Source organism: Rhinatrema bivittatum, chromosome 4 (genome assembly GCF_901001135.1).
Source record: "Rhinatrema bivittatum chromosome 4, aRhiBiv1.1, whole genome shotgun sequence".
Classification (NCBI taxonomy): domain Eukaryota; kingdom Metazoa; phylum Chordata; class Amphibia; order Gymnophiona; family Rhinatrematidae; genus Rhinatrema; species Rhinatrema bivittatum.
This window is the reverse complement of record NC_042618.1, coordinates 75,761,597-75,781,212: the sequence shown is the minus strand read 5'-3', so window position 1 is coordinate 75,781,212 and position 19,616 is coordinate 75,761,597. Positions and strand designations below refer to the sequence as shown.

General features: G+C 46.9%; 1 protein-coding gene across 1 annotated transcript in view; it reads left to right on the top strand.

Moving 5' to 3' along the window:
• Positions 1–19,616, top strand: part of KLHDC1 (kelch domain containing 1) — a 300,634-nt gene that overhangs the window by 77,804 nt on the left and 203,214 nt on the right. The window contains exons 5-6 of the mRNA XM_029597434.1: positions 3,516–3,634; positions 6,256–6,334. Of these exons, the coding sequence (XP_029453294.1) occupies positions 3,516–3,634; positions 6,256–6,334 (198 nt within the window). The remainder of the gene's footprint in view (positions 1–3,515; positions 3,635–6,255; positions 6,335–19,616) is intronic.

Sequence of the window (19,616 nt, the reverse complement as noted above, 5' to 3'; positions counted from 1 at the left end):
GAACCCTCCAGTTCGACCAGTGTGTCCTTCTTGGAGTCTGAATCTAGTTCTCCGGGGTTGTGTGGACTTCCTTTTGAACTTCTCAAATGGGCAACCTTAAAAGTCCTGACGCTCAAGATGGTCTTTCTAGTGGCTATCTGCTCGGCAAGACGAATATCGGAGATTCAAGCGTTGTCCTGTAGGGAGCCTTTTCTGCAGATTTCCGATTCGGGGGTGTTGCTTCGAATGGTACCCTCTTTTCTACCAAAGGTTGTGTCAGGTTTTCACTTGAATCAGTCAGTGGAGTTGCCGGCTTTTCCAATTTGGATTCTAATTCCCCTCAGGCTCGCGACTTGCAGAATTTGGATGTCCAACAGCTTCTCCTTCGTTATTTGGAGGTGACTAATGTTTTTCAGTTGTCGGATCATCTCTTTGTCTTATGGAGCGATCCTAAGAAAGGACATAAGGCATCCAAAGCTACCATTGCCTGATGGTTGAAGGAAGCTATAGTTTCGGCATAAATATGTCACGGATGGGCAGTGCTAGATGGTCTAAAAGCTCATTCTATCAGATCTCAGGCGACCTCTTGGGCAGAGAGTCAGTTGATCTCGCCGCAAGAAATTTGTAGAGCGGCAACTTGGAAGTCTCTCTTCACACTTGTTATGAACTGCTGCCCGCGGGTCTCCCCGCGAGCAGGCTCACTCACCCTCGCTGTCTTCTTCTGTTCCCGACGTGGCAGGACGCCGCCGTCGGGCCTGTCTACGCGGCTGGAGCCGCGGACTTGCTTCACCATGCGGCCTGGAGGCCGCCCGTGCTGCTCCTCTTCACTGCGGCCGGAGCCGTGGACTTTCCTGCCATCAGCGCGGCTGGAGCCACCCCCGATGTCATCGGGATCTTCACGGCGTGGAGGCCGCAAGCCCTGGTCTCATCTGGTGGCTGGAGCCGCCTCCGGGGCCTCCTGCAGCAGCTGGAGCAGCTGCCGTCATCAGGCCTGCTCCTCAGGCCCAGCCCTGCGTCTCTACGCACAGACGCTGTGCAGGCTGCTGTCCACGGTCCTGCACAGCCCTGCTTCCTGCTCCTTAGGCACCGGCGCGCGCCTGTCTGCTGGATTTAAAGGGCCAGGCACAGGAAGTGTGCTGGCCCCACCTAAGGAGTGGACTTCCTTCTCAGCCCTATAAAGGGCTGCTCCGTCATTCAGTCTTCGCCTTGCATCGGAGTTACTTCACTCTGGAGGCTCCTGCCTGCCAGAGCTCCGTCAGGTCTTCTTGTCTTCTCCATGGAGTTCTTGTTGCTTCGTCTCATCATGCCAAGTCATGTTCGTGCCTGATGTTCCAGGTTCCTTGATGTCCTGTTCCTGAGTCTTCGTCTTCAGCGCTCTTGAGCATTCTGGTATCTGTCAGGCCGGGGGTCCCTCAGATAATGTGTGCCCGAGTGTGGACTAGCCTACAGGTGGACTGGTGTCCTGTGCTCTTGAGCCGTCATGTCCTGCCAGCCGTTGGTGGAGCTTCGGGCGACATTGGCTCCGTCGTTGGAGTTCTGCTTCGACTGGATCCTTCCCTGCGCTTGTCCCGCTCCCAGTGTGGTCCGTGACCAGCCTCCTCGGGCTGTGTAGGGCGCGCAGTGGGACAGGGTGGTCCGCGACTCAGTCACGCGGGTGGGCTGAGTAGGGCGCCCTGAGAGACAGTGCCAATGTCCTTCCGCCCAGCTTCTCGTCTCGTCTGGACTTCGTCAAGTTCCTTGTCTCGTCATGGATACCGTTGCATCACTCTTGGTATCATGTCTTGTTCCTGATGTCGCATCGACCCTGGTCCGGGATGCCGTCGCATCGACCACTGGTCCGTGATGTCTTTGCATCAGCTGTGGAGTCATGTCTTCGTCCGCGATGCCGTTGCATCGATCCTGCTGTCATGTCTTCGTCCGCGATGCCGTTGCATCGATCCTGCTGTCATGTCTTCGTCCGTGATGCCGTTGCATCAATCCTGCTGTCATGTCTTCGTCCGCGATGCCGTTGCATCGATCCTGCTGTTATGTCTTCGTGTCAAGGCCTGTCTGCCCTCGACCTCAGGCCAGGCCTGCTGCTCCATGCTGTTCCATGCAGCAGGTCCAAAAGGGCTCGGAATGGTTGGAGGACCATTCACATTCCAACATCATCACGTTGTTGGCTTTGGGAGCTTGCCGGCCTGGCAGAGGGTCAGACCGTCAGCCATGGTGGAACGCCGTCAACGTCCGGTCCTGGATCCGTCTGGGGTCGGGTCGAGGCCCAAGGGCACACTAAAACACCCGAGTGTAACGGAATGCAAGGCCTTTTGAGGCCGTCCATCAAGACAATACTTTTGCTAAGCATTACCATTTGGACATCCGGGATCTGGATGTCGATTGTTTTGGCAGCAGTGTTCTTCGAGCGGGACTCTCCAGGTCCCACCTAGTGTAGAGCAGCTTGGAAACATCCCAGCGGTCTGGACTGATCCGGGTACGTACAGGGAAAGGAAAATTGGTTCTTACCTGCTAATTTTCATTCCTGTAGTACCACGAATCAGTCCAGACGCCTGCCCAGGGTATTCTAGCCTGGAGAGTCGTTCGCTATATGTATTTTGTCCTTTTCATTCTGCAGATTATCTTGAATAGAAAGACAATATCGAAGTTGTCCATAACAGTACTCCTTCCATGTACATAGTTACAAAGTTTACTTTTAGGCTAATGTTTGGTCTAGCCATTGGATCTTAAGATTGGTTATTCCATTTGGTTCATTCTGCTATGGTATTGATTATACTGAGGGATCGCAGGTGGCACACCAGTCTAAGAGGGGGTGCCTCACAAGCTTTTCTCTGTCTCCATCTGCTGGAAAAGAGGCATAACCCAGCGGTCTGGACTGATCCGTGGTACTACAGGAACGAAAATTAGCAGGTAAGAACCAATTTTCTTGTTTCTGGTATACTTTATGTAAGAGTTGGTGACATTGAGTGCCAGTTGCAAATAGTTGAAAACAAAAGGAAGGACACTGTGGTACTATAGTTTAGTGAAATTACCTTTCACTTCTGGAGACCCAGGTTTGAATCTGACGTAGCTGCAAAGTGAAATGCGTTTGATGGTCTCAGTCTGATTCTTCAAGCACTACGTGGTTTTGCATACATGGCATATGGTCTCTCTTCCATGGATGCCTATTTTTGGCATAGCAGGAGAGCTGCAAGTTGAGAGAGTAATGGAATAACTACATTGAAGAAGCACAACAGTTGATAAATGTGTGATCCAAAGAGCTGTGAGTATCTCTCAGTAGGAGGATGAAATTAATCCTGGTCATTCATAGAGATAAAAAGTGATTAGAGAAAGCCAAACTAGTAAGTTGGTAGAGAAATGCTTTTATTAGGCTAACTAAAATTTTCAAATGCAGGCTTTCCAAACTACTAAGATCCTTTCCTCAGGCAAGAAGGAAAAAGGACTTTTCACTTATTCTGTTACTTTTGTTATACATGTTATCTTTATTATGATTAATTTTTGTAAACATTCATGTCAATGTTTTCTATGAATTAATATTTTAGCTGTATTATGTTAACCTACGGACAAGAGATGGTACATATTTGTGGAAACAAATTCAAAACTTTAAAGGCCAGCCTCCTACACCTCGTGACAAGCTTTCTTGCTGGGTCTACAAGGACAGGTTAGTAACCAGGAACTGTTTTGACAATATAGCATATATCATTAATTGCAGCAATTTGATTACAGTTTTCATTTTAAATTCAGCTTCTTTTAACAATAAACAGGCCAATACAATATCGTGTGCTTAGCTGAGCGTACGACTTTATACGCCCTTAGACATGTGTTTTGGACGTGCACCCAAAACCTTTTATGCAATAAGGGGATTAGCGCATCCAAAATGTATGTCCTAACCAGCATGTAGCAAATAGCACTCATCACATGTAAATTCATGTTGATGAGGTTATTACCCCGATACAAAAAAAAAAAAATGCGCCCAAAGCACCTAATTTTACACTCAAAAATTAACACTTACTCCAGAGCATGTTAATTCTTGAGGAGCCCCTAAAGTTAACAGAAAAGCAGAAAATATTGCTTTTCTGTTCCTTTTTTTCAGTTCCTCTGACTTAATATCATGGCGATATTAAGTCGAAGGAACAGAAAAAAAGGGTAAAGGAAAAAAAATAAAAAACAAAATAGTCACTGGCTGTCAGGTTAGGAAAACGGACGCTCAATTAACAAGCGTCTATTTTCTTAACCCATGGCTGTGCACAGGTTAGGAAAACAGATGCTTGTAAAATTGAGCGTCTGTTTTCCTAACTCGCACTGACAGCCACCTCTCCTGGGCGCCCGATGCCAAGGAGGTTCTAGGGGTGCACAATTTCCCCTAGTGCCTCCTTTTTACCATGGCAGCCCATTTAAATATTAAATTAGGCACCCAGCAGAGGTGGATTGGCGTACGTTAGAGCAGACGCTCAATCATGAGCGCCTGTTTTCCGCGCACCAATATTGCATAGGCCTGATTAAGTATTAATCAAACTGCAGCTCTGGCTTACTCTAATGCATGAGATAAGCACTGGGGTTCTTGCTAAAAGGAAGGAAGAATGATCTTTAAGTAGGACTTTCTGGTAGGAGAACAATGTACTTCTGGTCCTTGTTTTTCCCCACAAGTGAAATTCTTGATATTCCCAAAGATTTTTTTTTTTTTTAAATTAAAGATAGGCTTTATAATTGCAACTGTTTATAGCCATCCAATAAAAGTTGGTTGGAATTTATCAATACAATTCAATCTATTTCTCTTCACCTCTGAACTAGAGTGCAAACACTTATTATAGGCTTATTCTCTTTGCTGTACTGGACATTTTCCATTTACTTGCAGCCCTATTGGTTAGATCAAGGGCTTGATCATTACCAGGTCACCAGTAAAGTACTTACAATTTCTCATGCCACTCCCAACACATTATGACCATTGGCAGATCAGAAATATTTGTGCGAAAATGAAAGATAATTGTAAATCCCATACCTTGGTGATCTTAGACCTTCAATGAACTCATTCCACAAGTGAGAAATGAGGATACCTTAAACTCCTCCAGTCTAGGTTTACAAGAAAGCTCCCTCATTCCTATCACACCACTCCCCTGAGGAATTCTTTCTCTAGCTCCTCTCTCCTTTCCTGGAGGAGACTCTATTCTTTCTTCAGGGGTTCTTGTACATCCCTCTCTGGTAGAACTGAAAAAGCTTATTCCAGAGGGGTGCACAGGACTTTCATTTCCTGTTTTAGGGACACCCCATCCGTTGACCACCCAGGGTTCCGTTTAATGCGGCAGTGGTCCTGTGTGTGAGTGCAGGCTGACTCAGTCCCTGAATTTAGCTGCTGATATTGCAGACAAGCCCGAAACTGACTCCAGCAACTTCAAAAGAGATCAGGTACATAGTGGAGAAGGAAGTGCATAGAGGGAGAGATGAGAACAGGGAGAAGGGAGCCAGAGAAAGAAATGAAGACTCGGGCTAGGGGAGGTAGACAGAATGTGATAAGGACCATGGAGGTGGGAGAAGAGAGGTCATGGCTGGCCTTGAACTTCATTTCAAAGTGGCCTGCTGTTGGAACATAATTGGGGTCCACTGTTCTAGAGGTTAATTGGTTAAACTTTTTTTCTTTCACTAATTATACAGTAGGAATTCCTTCCTGGAATCATGTTTAGTATCTAGGTGACATTTTAAGATTTTCAGCTCCTTTTTCTTAGAGATGTTATATAAACTTGATGATCCTGTCACTGTGAATCCTAGGCGGGTACTTGCCTTTGGAGAAATTATAATTATTTACCTGTATTTGTTCTTAATGGAGTAATTTTAATGTAATTTTCTTATTTTATGTTATTGTAAACCTGCCTAGAGTCTTGTTTGAATGGGTAGTATATAAATAGAGTAAATAAATAAATAACCCACCCAGCTCCCCTTGGGGAAATGTACACTCAGTTCTCTGTAGAACTCTCACCAAGCTCAGAAAACTACTGGTGTTTGGGGGGCTTTTGAAAATTACTTGCAAGATTAGTTCTGAGTTCTAACACTCTACACTTGGGGAAGTTCCTTGGGGCAGCACATGACAAAACCCTATGAAAAATCTACCCATAGAGAGTAATAGCTACAAGCAAGTAATTATCCTTGGCTGATAGAAATGTCGTGATTTTAATGTATTTAAACTGTTTACCTTAAATCAAAAATCAAAATGTCATATTTCATCTAAAGAAACCTCGGTGGACAGACATAAATAATCATTACAAAGCACTTTTTCATTATATTTTTCAGGCTAATTTATTTTGGTGGTTATGGATGTAGGAAACATAATGAACTGAATGATTGTTTTGATGTTCATGATGCATCTTGGGTAAGGCAAACTTTTGATAACTGGTTCCTATTTTTTTATTTTTGTGATGATAGATCCAGCTGCTAGTTAATTCTGTCTATGTCTGTCTGGCAGGCTATACACTTCTTGTGTCCAGTGGGTTGGTTCAGCAGGTTGGGGGTGGAAGTGTATTGTCCAGAAGTTCAACTTTGTGGTTAGACATGGGAAGGGTGGATTGCTGGGGATAAACTAGAAAAGGGATTGTGCATGCTCATCTACCCAAGATGGTGGAGTACAGAGGATGAAGATGACAAAAACTATCTCAGATAAGTGATGATATTCTATAGGTGGTCACTCTTTATGGCTGACAAATAGGATATATCCTTAACAGTGTGGGCAGTCTGAATGGGCTAGTTGATCTTTTTCTGCTATATTACTATGTTAATATTTTAAAGAGATAAAAGACCTCCCAAGCACTTTCTTCCATTTAAAACAACATTCCCTGTACATACCCGGATCAGTCCAGACTGCTGGGTTTTGCCTCCCCTTCTAGCAGATAGAGACAGAGATGTTTTAAAAACAAAGCTCCGCCTTATATAGGAGAGTGCCACCTACAGTCCGCCAGTATTTCTCTGTCTCTAGCAGATGGTGGAGGTACAAAACCTACAGTCTGGTCAGAGTCTTTATCCCAGGTCAAGCAGGATGATAGTCCTCACATATGGGTGACATCATCAGATGGAGCCCTGGTACGGAAAACTTCTGTCAAGAGTTTCTAGAAACCTTTGGCTGGCACTGTGGGCCTACTGAGCATGCCCAGCATATTCTCAGCCACAGGGGTCTCCCTTCAGTCTCTTTTTTTCCACCTTGCTGTAGCAAAGCAGTTCAGGAGCTCTGGAAAAAGAATTCCCTCACATTTTCTCAGAGAAGAAAACTCTTTCTTTTCACATTTTCAGTCACATTTTTCTCATAATTGGGTCTCCCTTCGACATAGTCTCAGTGAGTACATTTTTCAGATAGTTTTGATCGATTCCGATCATCCTAACTGTTGATTCCCGCCGGTCATCGACCGTTATTAGGCCATAATTTTATCATGGCATCGGGGTTTAAAAAATGTCCGGATTGAAACCAGACTATATCCATTACTGACCCACATTATGTATGTGTTCTGTGCCTGGGATCAGGCCACGACGTCTGGGCTTGCTCAACCTATGCCCAGATGACACCGAAGGGCAGGCGTGCCCGCTTGGATAAGATGGAGGAATTATTCAAAAAGATTCCATCGTCATCGTCGACATCGTCCCCAAGAGTAACACCTCCCTCGGTAACTAAACATCGAGGTGAAACACGGGCCGATGACCGTCCGTCACCGGCACTGTCGATATCATCGATTGCATCGCCTTCCGCATTGAAAAGTCATCGGGAGAAAAAGCGGCATCGCCATCAATTCAATGACCCAGCGGATGGTAATGATTTTCTGACCTCAGACCACCTTTTTGTGTTATTCAGTGGACCAAGGAAGGGTGGTAAGGCGACTAAGAGTACGATTTCTCATTGGTGGAAGGAGTCAATTGTTTTGGCCTGTATTTGTAAAAGTCGGCCGATCCCTGGGGGCTTGCAGGCGCATTCCACTAAGACTCAAGCAGCTTCCTGGGTGGAGTGTCAGTTGGTGTTGCCGCAGGAGATTTGTCAGGCAGTAGCACGGTCCTCTTTGCACACTTTCACTAAACATTACCATTTGGATGTTAGGGCCCTAGAGGAGGGCACCTTTGGGGAAAGTGTGCTGCATGCTGGTCTTTCGGGATCTCACCCTGTGTAAAGGGTCTTGGGTACATCCCACTTGTCTGAACTGATCTGGGTATGAACAGGAAAGGAAAATTTGGTTCTTACCTGCTAATTTTCACTCCTGGAATACCACAGATCAGTCCAGACTCCCAGCTCATTCTGAGTATGATTAATATTTAGAAAGGCCTTTCCGTATTCTGGGTGCTGCTAGTGATGCTGAGTTTAATTATTTTCTGCAGAAGATAATTGTATATAGTTTTTGCAGTTTTGAGATTTAAAACATTTTCTTTCCTGACCATAATTCAGGGGTCAGTTTGGTTGGAAGTTCCAACTTGTTTCCCAGCTTTTGGTGGTTTGGAGTTACACATCTTGACTTGGGCACAGGTCAATACTGAGGGACTGCAGGTGACATTCTCAGTTATGTAGCATGCCTCAAAGTTTTTGTTCTCTGCCTCCCATCTGCTGATAGGGATGCATAAACCCACTTGTCTGGACTGATCTGTGGTATTCCAGGAACAAAAATTAGCAGGTAAAAACCAATTTTCCTATTACACCTTGGTTTGATTTAGCACAGTATGGGTAGATACTGCAGCAAGCATTCACAAATTCTGTGGTAGATCTTCCAGTAATTATGTGGAAAAGTTTGCATATTTTTGCATAAAGATTGATATCATTAAATATGTACAAAAAGCCCATTTTTATGGAAAATCTTTCACATTGTGCTTAGACAATATGTACATTATATACAAATAATACAAAATTTACCCTGTCCATAAATATAACAAGTAAAGACTTTGCAATACATTACAAGCTTTACCTGTCAAGTATCACTTTTTGCCGTGAGTTAAACCTAGTGGGGTGCATTTTCAAATGGATTTAACCATCTGACTACAGAGTTAAACAGCTAGATTCCCAGGGTGAAAATCCCCCCCCCCCCACTGAATGACTCAATCTTGCTGCCTAGTGAAACTGGCTAGGTTGCGGCTGAAAGCTTAAGATAGCAAATTAAAACAAAGTGGCTATTTTATGTGTATAACTATTTCTCCGACCTCTCAACAATGAGCCTACTTTGACCACTGCCGCACCCATGCTTCTGAGCTTTCCCTGCACAGTGGGAAAGGTCAAGTCTTTCAAGGCACTCTGTAGGTTCGCTGCAACAATCCAGTAGGAAAAACACATACCAACACTGGTAAGTGGTGTTCAAAATAAAAATCCTTTATTAGTAAATCTTGCTTGCAGATATAAATCACACAAGGGTACTCCTTAGTTTAGTGCACATTCACAACAGCAATACTGAACATCTCTAGCAGGTACCTTTGGTAAGGAAAGCCCTCCCTGAGCACTTCCCTGGTAGTACCTGCAAATCTGGATGCAAATACTGAAACCTAATGAACTGGAACACGATGTTTCTCTTTAAACAAAGACAAAGGGGCCGATGCAATGAAAGTGCACCGAAAGTGGACGCTCAGTGTTGAGCGCCCACTATCCTAACATGCACCCAGGCACCTCTCCTAGGGGCGCCATGCAATATTTAAATTAGGGGTCGCGCTACTAAGGATGCACTAGGGTCGATTGCGTGCCCCTAGCCTCCTTGGCAGCAGGCACCCAGGAGAAGTCAGCTGTCTGTGGGTTAGGAAAGCGGAAGCTCAATTTTATGAGTGTCTGTTTATCTAACCGGTGCACAGCCATGGGTTAGGAAAATGGACACTCATTAACTGAGCATCCGTTTTCCGAACTTGACCATCGGCACTTTAAAAAAAAAACATTTTTTTTTTAACTTTTTAAAAGTTTGGTTCCTCTGATTTAATATCGCCATGATATTAAGTCTGAGGATATACAGAAAATGTGTGGGTCCAGCGCACATTTTTTTTTTTTTGCATGTGGGGTGAATAACTAATAGCCTCATCAACATGTATTTGCATGAGATGAGCGCTATTAGTTTCGCAGTGTGTTGTGGACACGCTAATCCCCTTATAGCATAAGGGGCTGTGGATGTGCTTCCAAAACGTGCGTCCAACTGTGGGTTAAACAGTGCGCTCGGCTGAGTGCACTGTTTCGCATTGGCCCCAAATTGAGCCTGTGCTGAATGCTTTCCTCAGACAGGAACTCTGTGGGACTCATTGCAATGCAGCCTTCCCTCTGATGCCCCAGAAAGACAAATCTTATTTCTCCAATCCTCTCTCCAGTACTCACCTTCTCAGGTGAGTCCTCTCCCTTTGGAAAAACCACCCTAAGAAGACCTCTGTCTTGAAAAGAGAGACTCAGAAGAACTGTACACCATGAGGGCACAGCAATTTTGTTAAAATACTGACATCACCTTCTGAACTCTGGCCTCACACTCAGTATCTGAGGAGACTCTGAGGCCTATTAGTAAGAGACAGTTCCGGTACATAACAGATCAGTCCAGACTCCTGGGTTTTGTACCCCTGCCAGTAGATGGAGACAGATAAAGTTTTATTGAATCTGCTATATAGCTAAGTGTGCCACCTTCAGTCCCTCAATATTTTTCTGTCTCCAGTAGTTGGTAGATGGTGCAAAATCTGCAGTCTGAGAAAAAAAAATAAGAAGGAAAAAGAAGATTTGTTCTTCAAAGTTCCTCCCAGAGAGTTGTGAGGTCCTGGTGGGTCTATCCTGCCTGGTTGAGGCGGACGAGCAGGGGGTTGGTGACCCTTTTTAGCTCTGTCTGGAAATCCATAGGGCGGACATCTGGTGGTATAGGTCCCTCAGCCCAGAAGAGACAGCTTGGAGACCTGCTTCAGTTCTGCCTACGAGCCTTGGAAGCAGCAGGAAAGTATTCTTGTTTGAGTTGGTAAAAGTTATTTTTTGCCAAAAAAAAAAAAAAAAAGGCTCCTTATTTTTCTTGGTATCGTATAGTGCTCAGGCCGAGGCTGGTGTTCAGGAGGTTTTCACAGTAAGGCAGCAGGTTCCACAGGCGGCCCTCAGCTCTCCAGTCATGTGCAGAGATGCGCAGTGCTAAGCGCGTGGTCGGGACCTTGCCACATGATGCTTCCTGTCGGGCCTGCAGGGAGTTGGGTTCGCGCCTTAACCAGCAAGATCTCTGCTCCAGGTGTGCGGCTGATGGGGAGGGCAAATTGGCAGGTCCCTCTCTTCACACTAGAGTAGTGTCAGCGACACGTTAGACCAGGCCTCTGCATGCGGCTCCCAGTGGCCTCCAGAGGGTCTGAGATTTCTTCAATACATTTGTCCCTAGCAGGGTCTAGTAGGGATATGGATCGGGAGGAGTTTTCAGGGGGGAATTCCCCCTTGCGGCTGACTCGATGTATGGGGATGTGGCCCAGGACCGAGATTTGGAGGACTGTCAGCCTTCTCATCGGAGTTTATTCTTTTGATGCTGTTTTGGCCCAGAAGGCTTCAGGGGACCTGGTAGGTTGCACTCTTGACCCTTGGGAGGGCCCAAGTTGCATCACAAGCTGGGCCCCGCATTGCGAAAGTAGACTGACGGGGTGCGGCGTGTGTTGGGCCTGTCCTCGGGGGTATGCTGATTCGCAGGGGGATACTGAAGGTTCAGAGTATTTGCAGGGATCCCCAGGGGAAACTCCTCTGGCTGATCTGCTGCAGGACATGCCAGATATGGTTGGAGACCCGGAGGAGTTTCCTGTGGCTGAAGGAGATGATCCCAAGGTGGTGCGTCTCTTTTGCAGAGAGGAGCTCTGAGCACTGATTCCACAGGTTCTGCCGGTACTTGGGATCAAGGTGACGCAGGAAGAGTCTGACTTGGAGGGAGCAGATCCGGTTCTGGATGGCCTGTGTGGACTGGCAAAGGCGTTTCCCTTTCATAAGAAGGTAAAGAAGCTGGTAATTCAGGAGTTGCCTGAGAGTTGGCAGAACTATGTCTAAGCTCTATCCTTTACTGGAAGAGACCTGGCAGTTGTTGACCTTCCTCAAGGTGGATGCTTTGGTGGGTGGCAGTCACCAAGAAGACAACTATTACTGTAGTGGGATCGGCTGCGTTATGGGAAATGCAAGATCACAAGTTGGAGCTTCATTTCAATGGGATGGCTCTGGCCATAAGGGCTGTGGTGTGCAGCAGTTTGGTGCAGAGGGCATGCCTGTGCTGGGTCCAGCAATTGCAGGACTCCCAAACTTCGGGAGCTGTGGCTCAGCAGGCTGATCGTCTTGAGGCAGTGGTGGCTTATGTAGTGGATGCCTTCTATACTTGGTCAGGACTTCTTTCCAAATTTTGATGTTGGCCGTGTCTGCCAGATACTTGCTATGGCTTCGAAATTGGTCAGTGGATGTATGGTTCAAGTCACAACTGGGAGCTCTTCCTTTCAAGGGGAAGCTGCTGTTTGGTGAAGACTTGGAGCAGATAATTAAGCATCTGGGGGTGTCCAAGGTGCACAAATTGCCAGAGGATAAACTTAAGGGCAGGAAGTTTGTGCCTGCTTGGGCAAGGTTTTGGGATAATCGGAGGTTTCATCCATCCAAGAGTTCTGGAGCCCACAGCAGAAAGCCCTGGCCAGGTCCTCAGTCCTTTCGTTGATTTTTGACTGAGATTGAAATGCAGTTCTTAAGAGTATATGGAGCAATTTTTAGGATAGCAGTGGGGGTTGCAGGCCCACAGGTTCATTGTACCATGGAACTGCTAGCTAATTTTCAAATGTAAGCTCCCCATGTAGGGTTTCCCGTAGACAGTCAGGCTACACCACACAGTGGGTTTTTAATACATTTGTACCTGCTTTGAAGGAAGTGCAAATCTACAGACAGGAAATACAATTATTTATTCATTTTATTTATATTCGGCTTTTCAAACACTTCACAGCAGATTACATTCAGGTACTTTAGGTATTTCCTTGTCCCAGAAGGATCACAATCTAAGTTTGTTCCTGAGACAATGGAGGGAGAAGTGACTTGCCCAAGGTTACAAGGAGCTGAACCCTGGTTTTTCACAGGACAAGCAGGATGGTAGTCCTCACATATGGGTGACATCACAGGATGGGGCCCAATCACGGAAATCTTCTGTTAAAGTTTCCAGAACTTTGACTGGCCCCTACTGGGCATGCCCAGCATGGCACTAACCCTGCAGCCAGCAAGGGTCCCCCTTCAGTCTTCTTTTTTCCACGCAGCAGTAGCCTCACGGTTAAGGAGCTCTGCAGAAATTCCTGACAGGAGTTTTCCTCACGGAATTACTGAAAGTTAATTTGCCCCACAGGGGTCCCTTCTCTAACTTTTTCAAGCCGCGGTACTCTGGTAAGTTTTTACCCGTTTTTCTGTCGATTACCGTCGAGTTTGGCCCTTGCGGCCTACTGGCCGTCGACCGTTCTGTGGCTCAATTTTTTCCATGGCCATGGCATCAGGGTTCCGTCTGATCCCGGACTGTAATCGCACCATGTCCATCACAGACCCCCATAAAGTCTGTGTAATGTGTCTTGGATGCGAGCACGATGTCTTGACCTGCACCAAATGTGTCTTAATGACACCAAAAGGTCGCAAGGCCAGAATAGAGAAGATGGAACTTCTCTTCCGTGCTCAGACCCCGACTCCGTCCATTGCATCGACGGCGTCGGAACCGGCACCATCAACTTCACGCCAGCATCGTCCACCGACCAGTGACCATCCGACATCAACAACATCTTGGCCTTTGACAGGACCGAGGGGATCATAGAGATAAACATTGCCACCGGCATAGAAAGTCTCGGACCATCGAGGGAGCAAAATCATCAACCTCGCCATTGTCCAAGCCGCCGTCGAAGAAACCCCGTCCAGAAAAGGCACCAACCTTTTCGGCGACCGGATCACCGAGGCAACCCTCCCCCGATGGGGCATCGGGAGCCATGACTCTGCCTTTAACGGTGGTCCCTCCGGCTATGCCTCTGCCTCCTTCTTCTGTTCTGGAGCCAGGGCTGCTTGCTCCAGGTCTCCGAGAATAACTGGACCAGATGGTTCAGGAGGCCATCGACAAGGCGATACAACGACTCCAGGTTCCTCCGGCATCGACACCGGTACCAATTGCGGAACCAATCACCGACCCGATTCCGGCAGTGTTGGCACCGCTGCTCTCCAGGATGGAAGCGCTAATTGCCGCTTTTCCACCGATGGACCCTGGGTCACCGATGGCACCGGTGCCCTCCCCGCTCACTCTGTCATCGGGATGAGAAACACCGTTTCGCATCCCTCCTTCGGGAGTTCTGCCTCAGCCATCGATGCCGATACATCCATCGCCACCAAGCCATCCATCGATGCCCTCGATGCCTGCGCCGGTGCCTTCGATGCCTTCATCGGTGCCTCCAATTATTCCTTCGATTCCTTCGGAGCCTAGACCAGGACCTTCAGGTATCCCACCATCCTGTCCCCCTCTACATCCTAGAGGAGCAGGTGCTGATCCTTATGATACCTGGACTGATGGTTCCTCACCAGACACTGATGATTTGCCTTCACCACTTTCACCCACTGAAAGCAGAAAGCGTTCTCCTCCAGAGGACCTTTCCTTTATACATTTTGTGAAGGAAATGTCTGAATTGGGTCCCTTCCAATTACAGACTGAACAGGATGATAGGCATCAGATGATGGAGTTGCTCCAATTCTTGGATGCTCCCAAGGTAATAACCTCCATCCCTATCCACCAGGTTCTTCTGGATCTCCTGAAGAAGAACTGGGAACATCCTGGCTCCATTGCTCCAGTCCACAGGAAAGCTGACACTACCTATTTGGTGCAGTCAGCTCCGGGCTTTCAGAAACCACAATTGGATCACCAATCTGTAGTGGTAGAATCTGCAAAAAAGAGAGCAAAGAGATCAAAGCCTCACACTTCTTTTCCCCCTGGCAAGGAACAGAAGTTTCTAGATGCCATTGGTCGCCGAGTCTTCCAAGGATCAATGCTCATCTCCCGAATTGCTGCTTATCAGCTCTATATGACCCAATATAACAGGGTCATTTTTAAGCAGATACAAGACTTGACAGACTCCCTGCCTCAGCAATCTCAAGAACAGCTCCAAACCTTAATAAACAAAGGTTTTGAGGCAGGCAAGCATGAGATCAGATCATCTTATGATATCTTTGATACTGCTACTAGGGTATCTGCAGCTGCTATTTTGGTGAGAAGGTGGGCCGCTGAGGTACAATACAGGTTATCCGACCTGCCTTGTGTAGGAGATAATCTGTTTGGAGAACAGATTCAACGTGCGGTGGCGGAACTTAAGGACCATCATGAGACCCTAAGACAGCTCTCTCTGATGCCTTCTGACTATTCTTCTAAACAGCCCTTCAGAAAGGACTCTAAAAAGTCATTCTTCCGCCCGAAGAAGTCCTACCAACCAGATCCCGTGCCACGAGACCTTTCCAAAAAGCACAGTCTTGTCAAACACGTAAACAAAAACCACAAGCAGCTCCTCAACCAGGGCCTGCTTCAGGTTTTTGACTTTCACCTAGAGAGCAGCAGCCAGATTCCTCTGCCTCACATTCCAGTGGGAGGTCGATTATGCCGCTTCCACAACATATGGCACTCAATCACCTCAAACCAATGGGTACTGGCGATAATTGCTCAGGGTTGCCATCTGAACTTTCTCTCTGTGCCACCAGACTCCCCACCTCTACCAATGTGGAGAACATCCGATCATTCCATCCTTCTGGATCAAGAGGTCTCCCTCTTTCTCTAGTCCAAGGCAATAGAACCCATACCCTACTCTCAGCACGGCCTAGGGTTCTATTCCCGGTACTTTCTAATCCCCAAAAAACGGGAGGCGTTCGTTCTATTCTGGATCTACGGGCCCTCAACAAGTATCTCCAGCAAGAGAAGTTCAAGATGGTAACCTTAGGCTCGCTTCTTCCTCTTCTACAAAAAGGAGACTGGCTCTGCTCTCTGGACCTCCAGGACGCATACACTCATATTGCGATAACTCCATCTCATCGCAAATATCTGAGATTTCTAGTAGGCCCCAAACACTATCAATACCGAGTGCTTCCATTCGGCCTAGCGTCTGCGCCACGAGTCTTCACAAAATGCCTCATAGTAGCTGCAGCCTTCCTCAGGACCCAAGGTGTTCACGTCTATCCCTATCTAGACGACTGGTTAATCAGGGCTCCCACTTAGCAAGCTGCTCTGTCGTCCCTCAATCTAACCTTACACATTCTAATTTCATTAGGATTTCTCGTCAACTACGACAAATCCTACTTAGTCCTATCTCAAACCTTGTCGTTCATTGGGAAGACTTGGACACCTTGCAGGCAAAGGCTTTTCTGCCTCGACAGCGAGCTCTCACTCTTGTGTCTCTTGCACGCCAGCTGCAGTCTCAGCACTCTGCGACTGCATGCCACTTTCTCATCTTCCTGGGACACATGGCATCCTCAGTTCAGGTCACACCAATGGCCCGTTTGGCCATGAGAGTCATGCAGTGGACTCTAAGGTCTCAATGGACTCAGAGTATTCAGCCCCTGTCGACCATTGTCCACGTAACCGACTCACTCTGTCAGTCTCTTGCCTGGTGGAAAAATCAGATCAATCTCCTCCAAGGCTTGCTCTTTCAGCCTCCAGACCCTCAATTAACTCTCACCACCGATGCTTCCAACCGCGGATGGGGAGCCCATGTGGCCAATCTGCAGACACAAGGCTCTTGGTCTCCAGAGGAAGCCAAACACCAAATAAATTTCCTGGAGCTTCGAGCAATAAGATATGCTCTCAGGGCATTTCAGGATTACCTCTCAAATCAAGTTATCCTGATCCAGATGGACAACCAGGTGGCCATGTGGTACATCAACAAACAGGGAGGCACAATCTCCTTCCTTCTGCGTCAGGAAGCTGCACAGATTTGGGCGGAAGCTCTCCCCCATTCGATGTACCTCAGAGCCACCTACTTGCCGGGAGTGGACAATGTGTTGGCAGACAAGCTGAGTTGCATCTTTCAACCGCACGAGTGGTCTCTCAACCCCCTCAGTGGCGAACTCCATCTTCCAACAATGGGCATATCCTCAGATAGACCTCTTTGCGTCTCCTCAAAACCGCAAGGTAGAGAAATTCTGCTCTCTCATTCGCAGCAATCACTCTCAGCCCAGAGACGCATTCTCCCTCTCATGGGCAACCGGTCTACTCTATGTATTCCCTCTATTTCCCCTTCTCTCGAAGACTCTCGTGAAGTTACATCAGGACAAGGAAACCATGATCCTGAAAGTACCTCACTGGCCACGCCAAGTGTGGTTTCCAATACTGCAGGATCTCTCCATTCGCAGGCGCATTCCCTTGGGAAAGGACCCGCTTCTGATCACTCAAAACGACGGGTGCCTCCGCCATCCCAACCTTCACGCCTTGTCCCTGACGGCATGGATGTTGAAAGGTTAATCCTTCAACCACTTAACCTTTCTGAACCAGTTTCCCGTGTCTTGATTGCTTCACAGAAGCCTTCCACGAGAAAAGCTTACTCTTACAAATGGAAAAGGTTCACGTCATGGCGCTCTTCTCAGTCCCTTGACCCCTTTTCTTGTCCAATCACGAAGTTTTTGGACTATCTCTGGCATTTATCAGAGTCAGGTCTAAAGATTTCTTCCATCAGAATGCATGTCAGTGCGGTAGCCGCCTTCCATAAAGGTATCGGGGATGTTCCTATATCAGTACAACCCCTTGTAACACGTTTTCTGAAAGGCTTGCTTCACCTCAAGCCTACACTGCGTCCTCCAGCCCCTTCTTGGGATCTCAACCTGGTTTTGGGTCGGCTCATGAAATCACCATTCAAGCCTCTTCACTACTGTGATCTTCGCTATTTTATTTATTTAGAGTTTCTTCTATACCGATAGCCGTTTGCACATCGTATTGGTTTACATATAACTAGGAACATTTAGAAGGAGCCATTTACATATAGGCAGAGCCCTTACATAGAACAGTAACAACTATAAGAGGCAAGGAACAGTAAAATAACTAAATGTTAAATCCGAGGAGCTATGTGTTACATATAAAGCTAATGAACTAGAATACTAGATAAGGTGAACTATAATACAAAATGTACAGCTATCTCACATGGAAAGTGATTTTCCTTCTGGCAATCACTTCAGCTCGCAGAGTTAGTGAATTACAGGCCCTAGTTACCTATCCGCCTTACACTAAACTTCTGCAGGACCGGGCGGTACTCCGCACTCACCCTAAGTTCTTGCCTAAGGTAGTATCGGAGTTTCACATTAATCAATCCATTATACTACCTACCTTCTTTCCCAGGCCCCATTCCAATCCAGGAGAACAGGCTCTGCATACTCTTGACTGTAAACGGGCTCTAGCATTCTACCTAGACCGTACAGCTGCCCACAGGGAAAGCACTCAATTGTTTGTCTCTTTCCACCCTAGCAAGTTAGGGAAGCCTGTGGGTAAGCAGACTCTCTCCTCCTGGTTGGCGGACTGCATATCCTTTTGCTATCAGCAAGCGGGCATTCCATTTCAAAACTGTGTTAAAGCACACTCTGTGAGGGCCATGGCGACTTCAGTAGCACACCTACGATCGGTGCCGCTTCCTGACATTTGCAGGGCTGCCACCTGGAGTTCTCTCCACACCTTTGCAGCCCACTATTGCTTGGACAAAGCCGGAAGACAAGATTCCATCTTCGGCCAGTCTGTCCTTCGTAACCTATTTACAATGTGACGTACCAACACCCTTCCGCCTGCCCGGTGGGGTTCAGGATTCCCTCTACCAAATTCCACCCCAGTTGATGTGCCTGTTGCACGCCTTTGGGTACATTTGGTGCATGTTCGGACATCCTCAGCTCGGTACTCACCCATAGGTGAGGACTACCATTCTGCTTGTCCTGTGAGAAAGCAAATGTTGCTTACCTGTAACAGGTGTTCTCACAGGACAGCAGGATGTTAGTCCTCACGAAACCCGCCCGCCGCCCCGCGGTGTTGTTTGTGACGTTTTATTATTTTATTTTTCAGCACTGCCTGTAGCTTTTAAATAAGACTGAAGGGGTACCCCTGCTGGCTGCAGGGTTAGTGCCATGCTGGGCATGCCCAGTAGGGGCCAGTCAAAGTTCTGGAAACTTTGACAGAAGTGTTCCGTGATTGGGCTCCATCCTGTGATGTCACCCATATGTGAGGACTAACATCCTGCTGTCCTGTGAGAACACCTGTTACAGGTAAGCAACATTTGCTTTCTCTGGTTTGCAGCCCATGGCTGTAACCACTAGTTCCCTCCCCTGACCAAACCTTTACCTTTACCTTTTTATACCCATTGCACCCACTTCCTTATTCTTAACTAATGTACTCTACTTCTTATCGATTTACTTGAAATCTATCTTATATCTGTATATCATATTTGTATGTATCCTTTACTTAGGTACTCAATGCCTTGTTACTTTATGTAATCTGCCTTGAGTCTCCTTTGGGATAAGGCAGAATATCAAATGCTTATATATACAATAAATAGATAACCACGCTATTAATAGCGCAAGTATTTTTATCCAGTCAGTTGGCTGGGGGTGCAATTTTCAGCAGCCCCACTTCCTCAGGTAAAATGCTGTTTTACTTGTGGAAATGACTTTGAAAATTGCCCTCCCCATCAGCATGTAGATGGATATTGAAACATATATAAAGGTTACAAAAAAGCAAGCA